This window comes from Telopea speciosissima, chromosome 2 (assembly GCF_018873765.1).
Source record: "Telopea speciosissima isolate NSW1024214 ecotype Mountain lineage chromosome 2, Tspe_v1, whole genome shotgun sequence".
Taxonomy (NCBI): domain Eukaryota; kingdom Viridiplantae; phylum Streptophyta; class Magnoliopsida; order Proteales; family Proteaceae; genus Telopea; species Telopea speciosissima.
Genome location: NC_057917.1, coordinates 45,543,752 through 45,563,503, shown reverse-complemented (window position 1 = coordinate 45,563,503; position 19,752 = coordinate 45,543,752). Strand labels below are relative to the sequence as shown.

The 19,752-nt window shown below is 39.3% G+C and overlaps 1 protein-coding gene across 1 annotated transcript in view; it reads left to right on the top strand.

Annotated features, from left to right (window-relative positions):
- The window catches only part of LOC122652635 (syntaxin-132-like), a 42,164-nt gene extending 22,953 nt beyond the window's left edge, over positions 1 to 19,211 (top strand). Inside the window, exons 7-13 of the mRNA XM_043846427.1 lie at positions 2,153 to 2,195; positions 2,322 to 2,382; positions 2,501 to 2,526; positions 2,647 to 2,724; positions 3,347 to 3,427; positions 18,317 to 18,382; positions 18,943 to 19,211. Coding sequence (XP_043702362.1) covers positions 2,153 to 2,195; positions 2,322 to 2,382; positions 2,501 to 2,526; positions 2,647 to 2,724; positions 3,347 to 3,427; positions 18,317 to 18,382; positions 18,943 to 19,116 — 529 coding nt within the window. The 3' untranslated portion in view covers positions 19,117 to 19,211. The remainder of the gene's footprint in view (positions 1 to 2,152; positions 2,196 to 2,321; positions 2,383 to 2,500; positions 2,527 to 2,646; positions 2,725 to 3,346; positions 3,428 to 18,316; positions 18,383 to 18,942) is intronic.
- Positions 19,212 to 19,752: the final 541 nt, after the last annotated feature.

The window sequence follows — 19,752 nt, the reverse complement described above, 5'->3', positions numbered from 1 at the left end:
AAGCATAGGACTGCTCCAAGGTAGGGAATGGAACTCTGCCCAAAACCTGAACTCGAATTTGGTCATATTCAACATTCAAACCAGCCAGGAAGTCATAAACCCGAATCTTGTCAACATGCTTGCGATATGCAACAATATCGGTTGCATTAGTGGGCTGATAATCTGAGTAATGGTCCAGTTGTTGCCATAGACTACGAAGGACAGCATAATACTTAGAGATGGAAAGGTCTTTCTGAGTAGTGTCATGAATCTTCTTGCGGAGTTCATAAACCTGGGCATCGTTTCCAACCTGTCCATAAGTTTCCTTCAGAGCCATCCAAATCTGAGTAGCAGTTTCGAGTAGCAAGTAACCATTGGCCAGATCTGGTTGCATGGAGTTAAGTAAAAAAGACTTGACTTGAGAGTCATTGGAGATCCATCGATCCTGAAGAGGACCAGCGGTAGATGGTTTCTCGGCAGTGCCAATGATATGTCCAGTGAGACCACAATCAACAATAGTGAGATATGTAGACTTGGACCACATCAGGTAATTAATTCTATTAAGTTTGATGGAGGAAGCAAATGGAAGATACTCTTGTCATGGCTGTCCATCAAGGCCAGAAGTAACAGTAGAAGTGTCGTCAGACATTAGGGCACAATAGAAGAGAACCAAGCCAAAAAAGAACAAGATCTTCACACTCAACTGTGGGAACCAGCCGAAACAGGGATCGAGTGCTCTTGCTGGTAATAGGAGACACTCCTCCAAATGGTGGCTGCAGATGATGAGAGGAGAGTAAGATCGATCCTCCCAAAACCCAAAAATTTGGCTGATATTGATGAAGGGAAGAGGCTGAAAAATAGTAGCTTGTCCAAGAAATCCCTATTGTTCTTGATCTACTAAGAAAAAAGAGAATTGATCCTCACTGATAGAGAAGGAAGCAGGCCCCAAGGTGAAGCTTCAAAAAACGCAGGTTGGAAGTGGCACAGCTGCTATCGATCTTGAATTAGGTCATCAATGAATGAGGTATTGAGGGGCAGCAACTAGATCCATGAATCACCTCATTAGTGCTGCCCTGTAATAATGGAAGAAACCAGAGAAAGAGAAAGATGAGAGAAAAACTTAGGGAAAACAATGGGAGAAAAAGAAGAGGGATTTGAACCCACACTCAAACCTGCTCTGATGCCTTGTTAACAGGAAAGAATAGAGCTCAATGCTTGGATGTGTTAATGAACATCCAAGCCCCTTTATTTATAATAGAAGAGGGGAGAGAAAAATTATAGAATTGACCCAACACTGTTCACCGTCACTGTTCACGTGAACAGTGTCACAGCCCTAATTACAATTCTACCCTTGCTCAAAATACTCCCACGGTTGTTATTCTGACATTCTCATTAACCCAAAGTTCTAAATAAAATCCATTTATTCTTGTTAACTTCATTATCTGTCTATAGCTTTGTATAGTTCCATTTATTTATTCTTTGATAAATTGGTATAGTTCCAATTTTGAGTGTATATTTTTAATCAAGGTATGCTTTGTATGTTAATAATAATCAGTATAATAAAACTTATTTTTATATAATTTATTTAATTATCCATTTTCCTGAGGAAAAGATCTTAACTCATATACCTTTGATGATGGGGGATCCCATTCCTCTATGGCCTTCACCTTCACATTGTCCATGCAAATGGTCCCTCCCTTGATCATGTCCAAGGAACAAGACTTCTTGTTGAGCAAAAAAGCACTTCTCCTTCTTGACATCAAACTCAACACTGTTTATCGTCACTGTTCACGTGAACAGTGTCACAGCCCTAATTACAATTCTACTTTTGCTCAAAATACTCCCACGGTTGTTATTCTAACATTCTCATTAACCCAAAGTTTTAATAAAATCCATTTATTCTTGTTAACTTCATTATCTGTCTATAGCTTTGTATAGTTCCATTTATTTATTTATTTATTCTTTGATAAATTGGTATAGTTCCAATTTTGAGTGTATATTTTTAATCAAGGTATGCTTTGTATGTTAATAATAATCAGTATAATAAAACTTATTTTTATATAATTTATTCAATTATCCATTTTCCTGAGTTCTCCATTATTGGCATGTACATGCATAGTTTAGGCAAAATTTGATGACCGGCAGTCTTAATTAACCTTATATTTGACTGCAGTGCCTTGAAAAAGAAGTTTAAAGACAAGATGTCTGAATTTCAGGTACTGTGTTTTTTCAGTTCTCTTCCCGCAGCTACCCCCCTTCAACACCACCACTCAAAAAAAAAATCTTTCTTCCTCTTCTTATTCTTTGCGTAATTTGTCTCAGAATCGTTAAAATTTTTGCAGACTCTAAGAGAAAACATTCATCAAGAGAATCGGGAGGTTGTTGAGAGAAGAGTTTTTACAGGTGTATATTCTCCCAGGCTATAATAAGAATGAATGGGTCTTTGCAATTTAACATTGTGGATTGTTATCATTATGCGGTTAACTGTCCTGATCTGTTTTTTTTTTTGTGTAATGATCAGTAACTGGTAAAAGAGCTGATGAAGAGGTGAGATTAACTTTTCCCTCATAAAATTTCTCCTGGTGGTCTATGCTATCTAACTTTTCCCTCATAAAATTTCTAATGTGTATATATGTAATGTATGTTTTGATTATTGATTATGTACAGACAATTGACCGGCTAATAGAGACTGGAGATAGCGAACAAATATTTCAGAAAGCTATCCAAGAACAAGGCCGTGGCCAGGTTTGCCCCTTTCCCTTTCTTCTTGTTGTTTATTTTCATTTCATATATATAGGTAGAAATCAAATATTACTATTTCAAAGGATGTTCAAGCAAACTCTTCTGCATGGTTTTACAATGACTTTTTCCTTTACACGGTCTAGTATCGAGAGGCTTCTCTCCATGAAACCCCTAATTTTTCCAGGTATCAGGATGATGTGGCAATTTTGAACTATTGGATAGACATGGGACAGTCTGGATAAGCCACATGTCAAATTTAGACTCATTCAACCATTAGCCCACCATTATTGGCATGCATCACCATGTATGTCCATGTAGCGTACTCCTACTAGTACTTTGTTCTATCATTTCCTGGATTTTTAGAAGCCTTTTCTGCCTCTTGACTATTTTTGGGCTGAAAAATGATATATGATCAGGGACCAAGCTCTATTTGTCCATAATTGGGCCCACCCAATCTGCTATGTCGCAGAGCTAGGTCTTGTGTAAAAGGGGCCATCTACATTGCCATGAAGGGTCTTTTGCCTTTATATTATTCATGTTCATACTCGGTGCATTTTACCTCTTCTAATTTCTCTAATCTCACCTCTAAATCCTGATCAACAAAGCAATCTTTCCGTTTTGACAGATAATGGACACTGTGGCAGAAATACAAGAACGCCATGATGCAGTAAGAGAACTGGAGAGGAAACTTCTTGAGCTGCAGCAGGTACTTCATCATTTATGTGCATTGATATCTAAAATTTTTTGGTTGCTTTTTTCAAGTATAGAAACTTGAGTTTCTAAAATCTTTCAGGTTTAATTTTCTATTTTCTAAGACAATGTTTCAAGTATGTGCTTCATTCATTAGGTTCTAGGTTCCTAACCAGGAAATCATTGCAATCTGTATCAATACAACAGAGCATGAGTATTATAAGCAAAAGTTTCCCTGGTTGACATGCCAAATAAGAGAGTCCATGGTCGAGACACTTAGTTTTGCCACATGGAAGAATGACGTGGCAAATTCAACCATTGGAGTATCTAGGGTGTTAAAGACTACTCACGATAGGGGGTGTGTCCCTATCATGATGTAGTAGTTAATCTTAATTGTTAGTTTTAGTTTCCTTGTTTTAGTCTGATTTGGTCTTAGTCTTGTACAAGGTTTTCAACTCTTTATTTGTTTGCTATTATAAATACATTATAGGCAGTCCACGATAGATAAGCTGAGTCTAATCGTGGTTCAATACAGAATGCACCCTCTCTCTTTGCAGGTACTGGTTTCAGATCTTTGATGTCGTTACATGGTATTAGAGCTGTAACCAGTACTTGCTATCTCCGTGATAGCCGTTGTGAGAGTCATTCTAGGTTCCTGGTTTGAGGTGTGTGAAACCCTAGTTGATAGAAGAACTAGGGTTTCGTTTTTTTTTTTTCATATACTGATGAAGATCATACCTGCTACATGGTACTAGGGTTTTGTTGAGTCTGATGTTGCTTATCAATTTCGTATAACGCTTCTGCTGATTCACTTCATCAGTTGCTGAATCTTGCTGGTGAACTAGAGTTTCATGTTGAGCTGAGAAGAAGATCTGCCTCTTTACCATACATGGTACTAAAACTTGAAACTTGACCCTGGGAAAAACCGAGTTGTCTTGAGATATCTCGAGATCTCGGTCGAGTTGGTGCCTTTTTTTTTTCCCAACTCGAAACCTGGTTTCGGTGGGTTTTAGACTTAGTTTGGGTCTGTGTTGGAATACGTAATCCAGAATACCATGGGGGTATTCTGGTCCTTTTGGGCTTGCTTAGTTGTTAAGTTATTAGGATTAGATTGCTGCTCTTATTGAATCAGCTAGTTAGGGGTAATTATGTCTATTTCAGTCCCTTTGTAACCTTCCCCTGGCTTACTTGTCAATGAATTTAAGTCATTCTATTCTCTAATTCTCTCTTTCTAACCCACAGTTCTGCTAACATGGTATCAGAGTAGGTCTGATCTAGGTTAGAAAGAAAAAAAAACCCTTTTTTCTTCAATCGACTTCTCCCTCCTCTCTTTCTTTCCCAGCTTCTCCTTCTGTTTTTTCTTCTTCTCATCCTTGTAAGGGGACAGCACTAATGAGGTAATTAAAGCATCCAATGATTTAGTTGCTGCCCCGTTACAATTGTTTCTAATCGATAGCTGCTGAAACTACCACTGCGATATTGGAGATTTCCAGAAATTTTTGAAGATCAGATTTCTCTCACTCATGAAGGCTGATCCTCCATTGTTGGAGCTTCCTATGCAACCATTCCCAACACGTATCTACCTTCTTCCATCTACTCCCCTCTCCTTTTTATTCTCTAGCCTTGATTGACCCCAATCGATCTCCTTCATCAGGGTTTTTTCAAAACCCTGACTCCATCGATTTTTTGGGGTCCTCCTTTCAGTTGCAGCTGATTTTTTAGGGGTGATTTTCTACTACTATAAGCTCCACTCGACCTAAGTTTGGACCCTTTCTGATGGCTGGATTAGTTTTTACGGCAAAGCTTCCTTAACCTTCTAATTTGATTGCCTGCTAAAAACCCTGACAAAACCCTAACTCCAATCGAGTTTAGGGTTACAGGTTTTAGCTTTTGCTGATTTTTGGAGGGCTGATTACTTCCATTACTAGGACCACTCGGCCTTAATCTTGCACCTATCCAAGTTTTCTAGAAGACCCCTACCCCAATCAATCTCTATTTTTTCAGGGTTTTCCAAAACCCTGACATTAATCGATTTTTTGGATTAGGGTGACCTACTGCTTCTGGAGTTTTTTAGAGGTGTTTCTACTATCAAGAGAGGCAATTTACTTCAATTATTCATGGCTTGAAGAAGTTCTTTTACACAAGATAGCTGTTGCCCTATTTTTTCTGCACTTTTTGGTGTTTCTCCCACTTGATCAAGTCTCAAACCCTACAAGAGATTGGGTGTTCGTATTGGAGATCCATTCAAGCAGTTGTGGACAGCATCTATGCCAAGACATCATCACTTTGACCAGTCATCATCAATTTTTTGAAGCCCCCTTCCCTACAATCGATCTCAACTCTCAGGGTTTTGTAAAAACCCTGACTCTAATCGATCTTAGGGAAGGGATGTCCTATCTTGTTGATTTTTTGAGGGGACTTTTATCAACATCAAAGGAGTATTCAACCCAAATTACAACATCATTCTTGGAGATTTTTTTGAAAAAATTCAGGTTTCACTCTTATGGCTCGATTTCACCAACTATCAACCTATTTATTTTCTAGTTCCTATGTGGCTGGCTGCATGACTTACTATTGGATCTGCTGAGTTATTATCTTATATTTGCTGGTTCTATTGAGCTTTACTACATACCTTGCTGGTTCTATTGATTGGCTTTTGTAAGCATGATTGGTTAACCTGTTACTGCTGCCTTTATGTGAAATACTGCTGCCCTGTTCTTGAGATTGAGTATCCTACTGTTGGAGATCAAATTTCTTTCACACTGTTGAAGAGTTGGATCTACTACCCTGGAGATTGGTTTTTATTTGGGATTACAACAGTGTGTCCCATGCTTATTGGTTGCGACTACGAATCTATTCAGTTGTGTGAAGCTTTTCTACAAGTTTATATCCAGTTTACTGTGAGAGCTTGATCCTAGCATTGTTCACTAACTCAAGACTGATCCAAGTTTTCTAGAAGCTTATTACATCAATTTTTCCCAGATTTCTTCATCAGTTCTATTAAGCATATGGGAGTTTATAGATTGGAATTTAGCACACTGGTTCTTCCTTGTGTGAAGATCGATCAAGTTTTGAAGAATGGTGCCTTCTCCTTATAACAAATCAGACACTTTTTTTTTTATTATTTAATTCAGATCTGATCATTGGAGATTGCTGTTTTGGAGTTAGTTTGATCGATTGAAGAAGGTTGAAGATTACTGTGTTGCGTTGTTTTTGTCCCCGGTTCTTTATCCCACTGCTTTTTTTCTTTACCCATCTCCCGTACCTTACCTTTGGCATTTACCAATAACCTCTTTGGAAGTTTATGGTATAATCTACTTTGCCATTACTTCCTTTTTTCCATTACTCATAGCACCTTTGGAGAACTCTGGAGGGTTATATTTTTTCACTATCTCATACATCATCTCTGTTATGTCCATGTGTACTACTACACGTGAGGGAGAGATTATGTATAGTGCACCTGTAGACATTGCAGAAGCAGAACTTGCAGGAACACTTAGTGCAAAACATAGAAGATCAGTGTTTCCACTGTTGCCATTGGGGTATCCTTTGTTATTGGGTTGAGTTTGCCGTAAGGGGGAGATTGAAGTATTAAAGTATTGAAGATATTTGGTTGTTGCCTGTCTACTTGAGGATTTGTTGCCTACCTATATGAGGATTTATAGTTGGATTGATTATTTCTGCTGCCTGATTCAGTTTATTCCGCTGCTTGCTGCCCTAGTTCTACACTTCAAGATTTTATGTCACTGTGACAATCTGAGATTCATCACTGGACAGCTATTGAAGATTGGTGAAAGTTTGCTGATCAAGTCTGCATAGGTTTTGGAGATCAATTATTTCAAGTTCTTGAAGGTTTATTTGGGAGCTTCATTCATCTGTCAAGCTGGACTCTGCTGCAACTCTGTTTCTTCCCATTTTGTTCAAGTTGGGCATTAATGTCTTATATGCTCCAACTGGAGGGGGAGTGTTTGAATATTGGAGTTTTTTTTTCTTATTAGTTCAAGCTGGATCTTCTTTCTTTACTTATTTGTATAATCCAGTTTGAGGGGGAGTGTTGGAATATGTAATCCAGAATACCGTGGGGGTTATTCGGGTCCTTTTGGGCTTGCTTAGTTTTGAAGTTATTAGGATTAGATTGCTGCTCTTATTGAGTCAGCTAGTTAGGGGTAATTATGTCTATTTCAGTCTCTTTGTAAGGGCTTACCTATCAATGAATCTAAATCATTGTATTCTCTAATTCTCTCTTTCTAACCCACGGTTTTGCTAACAGTATGATACTTGGTACTAAGCCTATTTTAGGCCATTTAAGCACAATGGCACTATTAGATTTTGCAAAAACAAAGTCCAAATAGGAGTTTCACTTCGGACCCTAAGGTGGTAGGCGACGACGTACTAAAATACCCTACTCTACACATAATTTAGTAATAGAAAGCAATCAAAACATTCAATTAATGTAAAACAACTTAAATAAGCATTAGAAATGTTAAAGTGATACATCAAACTGTTTAATAATGTTACAACTATCATCACATAAAATTTGATTGAATCCTTCAATTTTGTAGCTGAATCCTTCAATTGTGTAGCTGAATCAACTCTCTGGCAGATTGTACGTTGAAATCCGGAGGTAAAATGAGCTCACAGCCTTCACAGGGGAAGAAAAGAGGTTCTAGACAGAACTCGATCGAGACATCTCGAGTTCTATCGAGTTACAATACTTTTAAAGGATAAGATGGGTCGAGATCTGGGTCGACCCGAGATCCCGAGATCTTGAGTTACCCGAGATCTCGACCGATATTGCACCTTTAGAACTCGTATTAAGTCTTGTCTCGACCCCTTCAAAAACCGAGATCTCGCGAGTTCTTGATCTATGTTACTATATTGCTGATTTTTTTCCAGTTTTCCACCTCTGATTTTATAATTACTACTGATGGTTTGCTGAAGATTTATTTACTACTGAAGAACTAATGTTGTGCTCCACCCATATTTATTTTCTGCTCTATTTTGCTGTTTGTCTGCTATCGCAAGTTGCGATTTCCTTGCTGTTGTAAACCCAAGATGCTATCGATTTGCTGCTGACCTCTATCATCCAGGGAGTGTTCAAACTCATACCCCCTTGTTTAATCTGCTGAATTGATCAATTTGCTATTTTCTGGTGCTGATTGGTTCTTCAAAGGTTCATATTCTTGCTGGAGTTCAACGAGATTTGCTGCTATCGTTGAAGTCGATTGCTGATAATGATTTTCTGGTGTTGATTCACCAGAGCTTTTTGCCTCGGTAAAAAACCCTTCCTTGGTTACCACTCCTAGTTACCGGAATTGAGGTTGAAGACAACCAAATATTGTGGAGAAACCGTGCTGGTTTTCTCCGCCTTGCTACTGATAATTGTGGTTGAAGACGATAACTATTATCCATGATTTCTCCTTTATTCTTTGCTTTATTTCAGCCCTCTTTTTATAAATACCCCTCCTTCATGTCTTTTTTTTTTTGGATGAATAAAATAATTTCATTACCAAAGGAGAGAAAGGAGAGGGGAGGGAACAAGCGCGAACCAAATACAACACCCACCAAAACGGCAAGGGCGAGCAAACTCAAAGGCAAGAGCTCACACAAAAACTACTCACTAAACAAACCAAAAAGCAAAGGTCCAACAAGGCAATCCGAAGGCAGCCTCAGAGAAACAAGACCTCTAGCCCGGGTCCAGTCTCACGGCAGAAAACATGATCTCTTGTGACCGAACTCAGAGGCAAGATCTTCTCTTGTAACCCCTCCTTCATGCCTTATTCAGCCTTAACTCTTATTTTGTGTTATTGCCAAGTCTATCCCCAAAAAATAAATACTAATTCCCTTCATGTCCCATTGCTTTTTTATTTACCTACAGTCCCTTGAAAATTTCTGGTTAATTGCAGTTCTGCCGTTCCGTTTCTCTTATCTACCCAAGGTGCCCCTTGAACAATATGGTTAATTACCAAATTTCCATTTCTTCATTGTAATTGAGTTTCTATTACCATTTGTGGGCCCATAGGACCCAATTTATGGTCTTGGACCCCCTAGATCACATCAGTTTGGGGTTACAATTTTTTGAAAATTGGTACTTGCATGGCGTGATGATTACTATTCCTGTTCTTGGAGCTTATTTGCTCAGATTTGTTTAAATCTGGCCTATCTGATATTTTATTTGCCACAGTGAGGGAGATTTAAGATTATTTTATTGGAGACTGGATATTAGTTTTGCGGCTGCTCTTGATTATGGGATTTATGTGATGCTCATCCTTCGTGATGCTGGTTATTGTTACCACATGACGGTGGGTTGTTCTTTATTGCATCCTCTGCATTATTTATCCATGTGTAATGCTACACATGAGGGTAGATTGATTATTATTTGCTCACTTAAGTCATCAATTGAAGATTATTATTATTTATTTGTTCGTGTCCTCGACAACAATTTTACCTATGAAGAGAGTCATTTGTGGTATTCATCAATAATGCAATTTTGTTCGTATCCTCGACAACAATTTTACCTAGGAAGAGAGTTATTTGTGGTATTCATCAATAATGCAATTTTTCTCGCCCACAACAACTTTATGTTGTCTGGTTCACACCAACCTTATGCTATCTGGTTCCCAGCAACCTTATGCTGAGTTATTTGGTCTCCAACAATCTTATGCTGTCTGGTTCCAGGAACCTTATGCTGAGTTTCTTGGTCTCCAACAACCCGATATTGAGTTATTTAGTCTCCAACAACTTGATGCTGCAACTTGGTCACCACTAACCTGATGTTGCTACTTGGTCCCTAGTAACCTAATGCTGTTACTTGGTATTTAGCAACCTGATGCTGTTACTTGGTTCGCAATAACGTGTATTGCATTTTTACCTAGTTCGTAGCAACCCATGCAGCAATTTTTATCTGTGACCTCCATTTGAGGCTCATGAGTGCATTGATATTTGCACTTGTATCCATCTTCTTTGTGAAAATTACTATTTACTATTGCTTTCCTTGAGAAGAGCTTATGATCTTGGTGTTGCTGATATGATATTTTGGATTGGGATTGGTGTTCTCTATCATGTATTTTGTTCGTTACTGGTTGGATTTATTCAACACAATTTTTCTCTACTATTGCTGCTGGTGATTGGTGTGCTTGAGTTGATATTGCTTACCAGAATGAAGTTTTCTTGTGCTCACTAGCATCTATGATTACTCTTTTTATGTTCAAGACTGGTGCTGCTTTTAGTATCTGTTTTTGTTGTTCTCAGCTGGAGTTTTTGATAGATATGTATACTGCAGCTTGAGTGGGACTGTTAAAGACTACTCACGATAGGGGGAGTGTCTTTCTTGTGATGTAGTAGTTAGTCTTAGCTGTTAGTTTTAGTTCCCTTGTTTAAGTCTGATTTGGTCCTAGTCTTGTACAAGGTTTACAACTCTTTATTTGTTTGCTATTATAAATACCTTATAAGCAGTCCACGATAGATAAGCTGAGCCTATCGTGGTTCAACACATCCTCTCTCCTCTCTCTTGGCAGGTACTAGTTTCAGATCCTTGGTTTCGTTACATAGGGAACAGTTTGGATTGGCAACAAGTCAAATTTCAGACCCAAATTCAATCATATAACCTCCCATACATATCCATGCACCCCCACATACACTCTCTACATGTCCGTGCATCCCCTGGTAGTTCCATGCATCCTCTGTGTAGTCCTGGATTTGTCAATGGTTTGTTTTGCCATGTGGCCACCTCCATTTGTGTTAAAACTTTTTGTGAGAAGTGGACCTTGGGATCCACCTGTGCAAATTTTCGCCCCTTCTTTGTCACATGGCAGAACTAGGTACCTGACCATGGATTCCCTTATAAACAAAGGGGTTTTATTGTTAAAAGAATAGTACAGTACATAGTGTACAACACCACCAGTGGAAGAGTTTTTGTCAAACACCTAGCCCCGACATATTTCATAAAGAGCACCCCCAGTGCACAAGGCTCCTGCTACTGCAGGTCTGGGAGGGGCAAATGTACGCAACATTAATTGGCATAATGCATTCTCCACTAGAGAAAAAATTCGTTAAACCTGCAGACCTAACTTGCCTGATCAGGTGAATGTATCCCCAAGCTCCACCAGAAGCGTCTTGCTTCCATCTAACTACCATGGTTTGAGTCTCCTTCTGTAATATTGTTCAGCCAACCCTTTTTTTTTTCCTCCTGAGTCCTGATAGCATAACCAGAAGCGGTCAGCCACGATTGGAGATGGGAATCTTCATGCCCTTAATAAACAACGTACTAATATCATCCGTTACTGAATCTGATGTACCAATAGGTTTGAGAAAACAAGAAAATAGTCCCTTCATCATTTCTGATTTCTGAAGTCACCACCAATGCCGGGGACCTGGATTATGTGTATCAACAGAATGCGCCCCCCCCCCCCCCCGCCTCCCCAAAAAAGAAAAGAAAGTCTCCATAAGTAAATTACCTATTGTGCCATCTGCTGATCTCACCACAATAATCTCTTGGGAGTAGTCCCACTAGGAACCAGGGTAATAGGATCACCAAACAAGGCTGGCCAATTGGGACAGCTTAGGCTAATTAGGGAAAAATTACGGTTAGGGTTAGGGTTTCGAGCTAGGGTTTTATTTGGTAATGATGTGTAGGTTTTTAGGAGTCTATTGGTGTAGGTTTGGATTGATTTGCATGAAGTTGGAAATCTAAGGTTTCGGGTTAGAGGCATTGTAAAAATGGAGTGTTTTCAGGATCTAGGGTTTAGGGGTGGATTTTGGGAAAAGGGTTTATAGGGTATTAATGGGCAGAATTGGTATAAAGAAGTTAGGGTTTGGATGAGTTACGAAATTCTGCAATTTAGGGCAGAATTGGATTTAGGGTTTTGATGGACAGATTAGGCTGCAACTGAGATCGAGTGGAGGGATAAGGCTGGACAGATTTTAGAGTGATGCTAGGGTTATGGGAATCGATTAGGGTTAAGTGGAGGATTAAGAAGAGGAATGAATTTGCAGAATTATAAAACTACTTACTTGAATTAACACTGATCTCCAACAGTAGCAGATTGAAGAAAAGCTAAGAGAGGACCTCCCGATCTATAAGATGCAGGGAGTCACTGGGGATTCCAGTCCTTCAACCTTGATATTACGCACAAGGGGGGGTCTTGATATGACACACAAGACAGTCTCTGAAGAGAGAAGCAACAGCAGTAGCAAAGACAGCAGCAAAACAATATTTTTTATTAATCAAATTCGTATTCAATGCTGGCCTCCCTTACAAATTTATATGGAAGACTCAAAAATAGACTTAGACACTAAAAAGGAAAGGCCTAACCCTATCCCTAACCTATTAGGTAACTTTAACTGACTAGGAAACTAGAATACTAAAGGAAATAGACTCAAAATATGGCTGGACTTATAGAGTCCTAATCCAGCCCAACTTACATCACATGACCACTTAAGTTGTCACATGACCGGTTAACCAAGTCACATGATCACTTAAATTGAACCAATTGGATGCAACCAATTTGAACCGGTTCAATTAAAAAATATAAAAATAAACTAAGTATTGGGCTAATCTCGTATGCAACCTATATACCCCTAGTTTAGGCTCATTAAAGTGGCCAAATACATAGAAAACCCTTGGGAACAAAGGCCCAACATGTATATAACTCAACCCTAGGCCTATTTCTAAAGAAATCAGCCAATTTCTATGATGAATCTGCATCAACTCTCCCCAACTTAAAAAAATTCGTCCTCGAATTTTGCAGTGATGGGGGGGGGGGGGGGTATATCAACATGTGATCAGCAGGTTTGACCATCCCCAAACAAAATTCCGATGAGGCAGGAACATTGGGGATAAAGTCTTCAATGCGTGGAGCTTGCTCTTCGAAGAACCATGGTGGCATAACAAACTGATGCAGGTTCATCATAGAAATTGGCTTATTTCTTTAGAAATAGGCCTAGGGTTGGGTTATATACATGTTGGGCCTTTGTTCCCAAGGGTTTTCTATGTATTAGGCCACTTTAATGAGCCTAAACTAGGGGTATATAGGTTGCATACGGGATTAACCCAATACTTAGTTTATTTTTATGTTTTTTAATTGAACCGGTTCAAATTGGTTGCATCCAATTGGTTCAATTTAAGTGATCATGTGACTTGGTTAAGTGGTCATGTGACAACTTAAGTGGTCATGTGATGTAAGTTGGGCTGGATTAGGACTCTATAAGTCCAGCCATGTTTTGAGTGTATTTCTTTTAGTATTTTAGTTTCCTAGTTGGTTTAAGTTACCTAATAGGTTAGGGATAGGGTTAGGCCATTCCTTTTTAGTGTCTAAGTCTATTTTTGAGTCTTCTATATAAGTTTGTAAGGGATGCCAGCATTACATACGAATTTAATTAATGAAAAAGCTTTTGTTTGCTGCCATAGCTGCTGCTCTGCTCTGTAGGGTGCACCTTGTGAGTAATATCAAGGCTACCTTGTGGGTAATATCAAGGTGAAGGAATTGGTGGATTCCGATCGACTCCTTGCATCTTGTAGATCGGGAGGTCCTTCTTCTTATTCAATCGAGTTTCTTCAAGCTGCTGCTGCTGCCTTTGAAGGAGATCAAACCAATAAGTAGTTTTAATTTCCTGCATATATCCTTCCCCTCTTCATCCTCTAACCTAATCCATACCCCCCTCCATCCATCAACCCTAATTTCTCCATTAAACCTGCATTCCTATCTCCACTAGGACTCCCCCATAACTCCAGATCTAGCCTTCACTTTCGAACCCTACTTCCAGCCTGCATTCCCCACATCATTCCCCACACTCGACCTTAACCCTAGCCCTTAGTCTCCACTGTAACACCTCCATTCCCCCACTCCATTGAACCTAGAAAACCTACAACTCGAGTCTGCCCAACTGCAGAATTTTAGAACCCTTCCAAACCCTAATATTCTTATACTATATTGACTCCCTAAACCAGCCCATTAATACCCTATAAACCCCTTTCCCAAATTCCCATCCTAAGCCCTAGAATTAACCTAAGTCCTAGTGCTGTCCATTCGAACCAGTAACCCCTTTTGCGATTGATCCTGTTGTCTGGCTCCTAGTAGGTCTCCTACCTATCTAGGACTACATTACAAACTCTATGTGTTTTTTCTTTGAATCAGTAGCAACTGTCAATGTCTCGTCCATAGAGCCTTCAGTGTTAGCAACCTTTTCATCTAATGTATGAGACACAAGCTCCACCTCTTCAAGAACAGCATCTTGAAGGTCATTGTTTTCCTTTGGAATGCTCTTAATGAACTTTTCATCTTCTACTGTTTCAGCTTTGTCTACTTTGTTCTCTTCAATTTATACCTCTTCAGTAGAATCTTCTACAATTGTGTTTTGGACCTCCACATCAATTTGATGGCCGAGCTTCTCAATTATGATCTCAACTACTAGTGCAGCTTGGTCTATTTGAATTTCTTTAGCTATTGGTTGTTGAATCTCTTCGACACAAATTGCCTTAGTAGAATCTTCTGTTGGTACATCCGCCATTGGTGAAACTTCAAACACAGTCGATGCCACTTGCGTTTGAGTTGACATGTTCTACAGTCCCTGTGGCTATACAGTCGATGAGGTCACCTTTGGTTGTAACCCTTTTAGAGTAAACAAATGGTATAAACGGTGTCGATCAGGTAGGACACACGAGTTGTTTTCAGGTTCAATCCAACCTTGTCGCTCGTCCAACCAATTACAACCTACTGTGATAACGCTCCTTGGAGATGGTACCGGCTTACACCAAGCACCGTCAGAATATGAGGAACACTCAAATTCAACAAATACTTGACCTGTAGGCATGATGCAAATCTCTCTTGACTGGGACAACATATCCACCACGGATTGTGAAATAATGTTGTTACGTCGCCTCTCATCAACAATTAATACGGTTGTGCTCCCATTGGGTAGACGAACTCGGGTCTTAAAAACAAAGGGAGGTGGGTCTTTCGAGGCTTGGTTGGAGCTTCCCTCCACCATAGCTTTGATACCAATTTAATGTAGTCCTAGGTAGGAGTAGTCCCACTAGGAACCAGGGTAATAGGATCACCAAACAAGGCTGGCCAATTGAGACAGGTTAGGTTAATTAGGGCAAAATTAGGGTTCGAGCTAGGGTTTTATTTGGTAATGATGTGCAGGTTTTTAGGAATCTATTGGTGTAGGTTTGGATTGATTTGGATGAAGTTGGAAATCTAGGGTTTCGGGTTAGAGGTCTTGTAAAAATGGAGTGTTTTCAGGATCTAGGGGTTAGGGGTGGATTTTGGGAAAGGGGTTCATAGGGTATTAATGGGCAGGTCTAGGGGGTTATTTTGGTATAAAGAAGTTAGGGCTTGGATGAGTTACGAAATTCTGCAATTTAAGGCAGAATTGGATTTAGGTTTTTGATGGACAGATTGGGTTGCAACTGAGATCGAGTGGAGGGATAAGGTTGGACAGATTTTAGAGTGAGGCTAGGGTTATGGGAATCGATTAGGGTTATGTGGAGGATTAAGAAGAGGAACGAATTTGCAAAATTATAAAACTACTTATTTGAATTAACACTGATCTCCAACAGTAGCAGATTGAAGAAAAGCTACGAAAGGACCTCCCAATCTACAAGATGCAAGGAGTCACTGGGGATTCCAGTCCTTCAACCTTGATATTACTCACAAGGGAGGGTCTTGATATGACACACAAGACAGTCTCTGAAGAGAGAAGCAGCAGCAGCAAAGACAACAACAAAACAATATTTTTTATTAATCAAATTTGTATTCAATGCTGGCCTCCCTTACAAACTTATATAGAAGACTTAAAAATAGACTTAGACACTAAAAAGGAAAGGCCTAACCCTATCCCTAACCTATTAGGTAACTTAAACTGACTAGGAAACTAGAATACTAAAGGAAATGGACTCAAAACATGGCTGGACTTATAGAGTCCTAATCCAGCCCAACTTACATCACATGACCACTTAAGTTGTCACATGATCACTCAACCAAGTCACATGATTACTTAAATTGAACCAATTGGATGCAACCAATTTGAACCGGTTCAATTAAAAAATATAAAAATTAACTAAGTATTGGGCTAATCCCGTATGCAACCTATATACCCCTAGTTTAGGCTCAAGTGGCCTAATACATAGAAAACCCTTGGGAATAAAGGCCCAACATGTATATAACCCGACCCTAAGCCTATTTCTAAAGAAATAAGCCAATTTCTATGATGAACCTGCATCAGTGGGTCTTCCATATCCTCCTATGATTGCCCCATTAGCTAATCTTACTGTGATTATGTATTTGGATTCAAGTGCATTGAAGCTCTTATGATGAACATATTTTTCAGGAACCTTGAAGGATCCAAAAGAATTTTGGAGAGAATGTGTCATCAGGGTTGAAATAGGAGAAGTTAGGAAAGATTGTTTGGTACAATTTATGTAATTGGGTTATGTATTCCAAATAGAAGCACGTATGCACATGGAGAGGGACTGATGTTGGTTCACAATCACAATAAAAGCTAAGCATTCTAAGAGTAAGTTTATCAAAATGGCAAAGGATATGACGATTTTCTTTCATGCTTCTTATGAGCACTTATTGAAGGGATGATTTCACTTTTAAGAAATTGGTTTACATAGCCACTTCAAGTCTTGGATGGACAATGCCTAAGCCCTCGAAAGAGAGTATGGATCACAATAGTGAGAGCATACATCTAATTTTGTCCACGATAGTACGATTCATCCTTTCTGCTACACCATTGTGCTGAGGTGTATTAGGAATAGTCTTCTCATGTCTTATGCAATAACTATCAATTTTTTTTTTAAACTGCTTCGAAGTATATTCCCCACCAACCCTTACTCTATAGGGGCGAATACACTTCAAAGGATTTCCTCTTTCCCTTTCAACTTTAGCATGAAAATGTTGAAAAATCCCAAAGACATCGTCTTTGGGCATATGCCCACACTTTTTGGGGACTCATCGTTTGATGGTCTCACAGTCCAGATGAGGAGGCCATGGCAATTTTTGTACTTCACGAAAAAGGGTTGGCTCCTCTCGGCTCAAGGCCAGTTTCCTTTTTCATGGAGGATGATGTCTGCCAACTCTGTACCGTAGCTATTTATTGTCAATAAACCCCTCTGGTTACATATCCCCAAAAGAAATCCTAGTCCTTTTTTTTTTTTGGGTTAACACAAAAGATGGAGCTATTGACTTGTCAATTGTGTCATGGTTACTCCTACCATTTAGCAAACAGCATTACCTTAATGCAACTGATAAAGTCCCAAGTCCATTGCCTAATAAATTTGTAGGCAACCCCTATCTGCATGTCAATGTACACTGCCACATCATTGCCATAACCATATATTATAGGAACCTCAATGGAATCTGGAAGAAGCTTCAGCCAATGAGGGCTCTGGAAAGAAAGGGGACTAAGGTTATCTTTTAAGACCTCCTAAACAGGATAAAGCCCCCCTTCCAGGAAGTTCACCCATGCTTTTCCCTTTTTTTTGGGGGGTGAATCTTTTCCCATATTTAAAATGGGTTCTTGTTGTGCTAGAAGACACCACTTGAACCTGGGCACCCCCACCCCTAACTAAGAGGGGCATCCTTCCGGGAAGTTCACCCATGCTTTTCCCTTTTTTTTGGGGGGTGAATCTTTTCCCATATTTAAAATGGGTTCTTGTTGTGCTTGAAGACACCACTTGAACCTGGGCACCCCCACCCCTAACTAAGAGGGGCATCCTATGATTCTGTGTATGTAGCCTCCCTTTAGTTAATGTATAAATATCATTTTTATTTTCCACTTTTATCTTCTGTAGGAAATGATGACTTCAAAGACTCCTAACCAAGACTGTTGGATAATAAGTGAGTGATGCTCTTCAGTTGTAGTAATTCTGATTCTCTGTTGGTATATCTGTGTGCAGATTTTCCTAGATATGGCAGTGTTGGTGGAAGCACAAGGCGACTTGTTGGACAACATTGAGACACAGGTACTGAACCCTCCTTTGATTCTCAAATCTTCCATGGATGAATGATACCAAACCTGTCTTTGCTACATCCTCATGGAATCTGGGAGTGGAGGGAGGTCTGTGACTGTAATCACGTACTGTAGTTCTCTTTTGCTCGAGCCTTCAGGCACAAAACAAACATCACACCCTTGAGCAACAAATTTACGTTGTACCTAGAGTAGGCCATGTTTTGGTGTTAGATGGTTACGGGCCTTTGTTTTTAATGTAATAAAGCCTTATATGTCTGTGACCTTGAACTGGTTTGGCCCTACCTAGAAGTTCTCCAGCACCAAAAATTGGCATGAAAAGGTGTTTCTCTTCTTCCCTCATCTTTAGGGTTTCCAATTGAAGCATTTTCAGAACTCAGCCACTGTCCAAAAGTTTCATCTGTTATGAATTATGCAAGTGGTTCCATTGAAGATGTCCAAATATGGAACCTAGATATTAACTTATTTGTGTTTAAGACCAGTCTTGAATACATTTTGGATTCCCCTTTATAAACCTTTCATTTCATATTCTGATCTGGGCTTTTTCCCCCACAGGTTTCAACTGCTGTCGACCACGTGCAATCAGGAAATACAGTGCTCCAAAAGGCAAAAAAGCTACAGAGGAATTCTCGGAAATGGATGTGCATAGCTATTATTATCCTTCTAATCATTGTGGCTGTCATCGTTGTGGGTGTTATAAAGCCATGGACCAGTAAGAATGGCGCTTAGTTCGGCATGCATCTGTAATGTAATATAGTTGTTATTGTTGATATCTATTGGACATTCAGTGCTTTCTGTCCTAGTTATTCCCATATTTATTTTCTCGGTCTAGTTTTTCCCCCCTTTTTAAATCTCAGCTCCAGTTTCCTTTCTCATGTGCCTATTTAGTTATGCATTGTACCTGCTATACTCGGGAATCTTTGTTATTGTTTTCTGAAGTATAATTGTGTTGTCGTCTCACTGTAATGCTTTGGAAAGGATCATTCTTTGTTTGGATTGGGTGTAATACATGAACCATCGAGACGGTAAAGGAAAGCTTCACATGTGCTTTATAGTTGAGAGAGGTTGGTCCTATGATATTTTGTAATGGGTGATCCACTATGATTCAGTAAACTTCAGAAGGGCTTGCATGATTACATACCAGATGAACTTTGCTACTAAAATCGCAGTGAGCCTCACACTAAGCTTTCATTATGGATTCTCCTTAAAAGAAGATGCTAATGAGAGAAGGAAATAAGTTTGCACGCTTGAGAAAAAAAAAATTTGGGTAAAAACCAATTTGATTCATCAGAACATGAGAAGCTAATAGTTTCAGAGTTACAAGTCTCCAACAACCATGGACTCCTTAAAATTTTTCTCAAATCT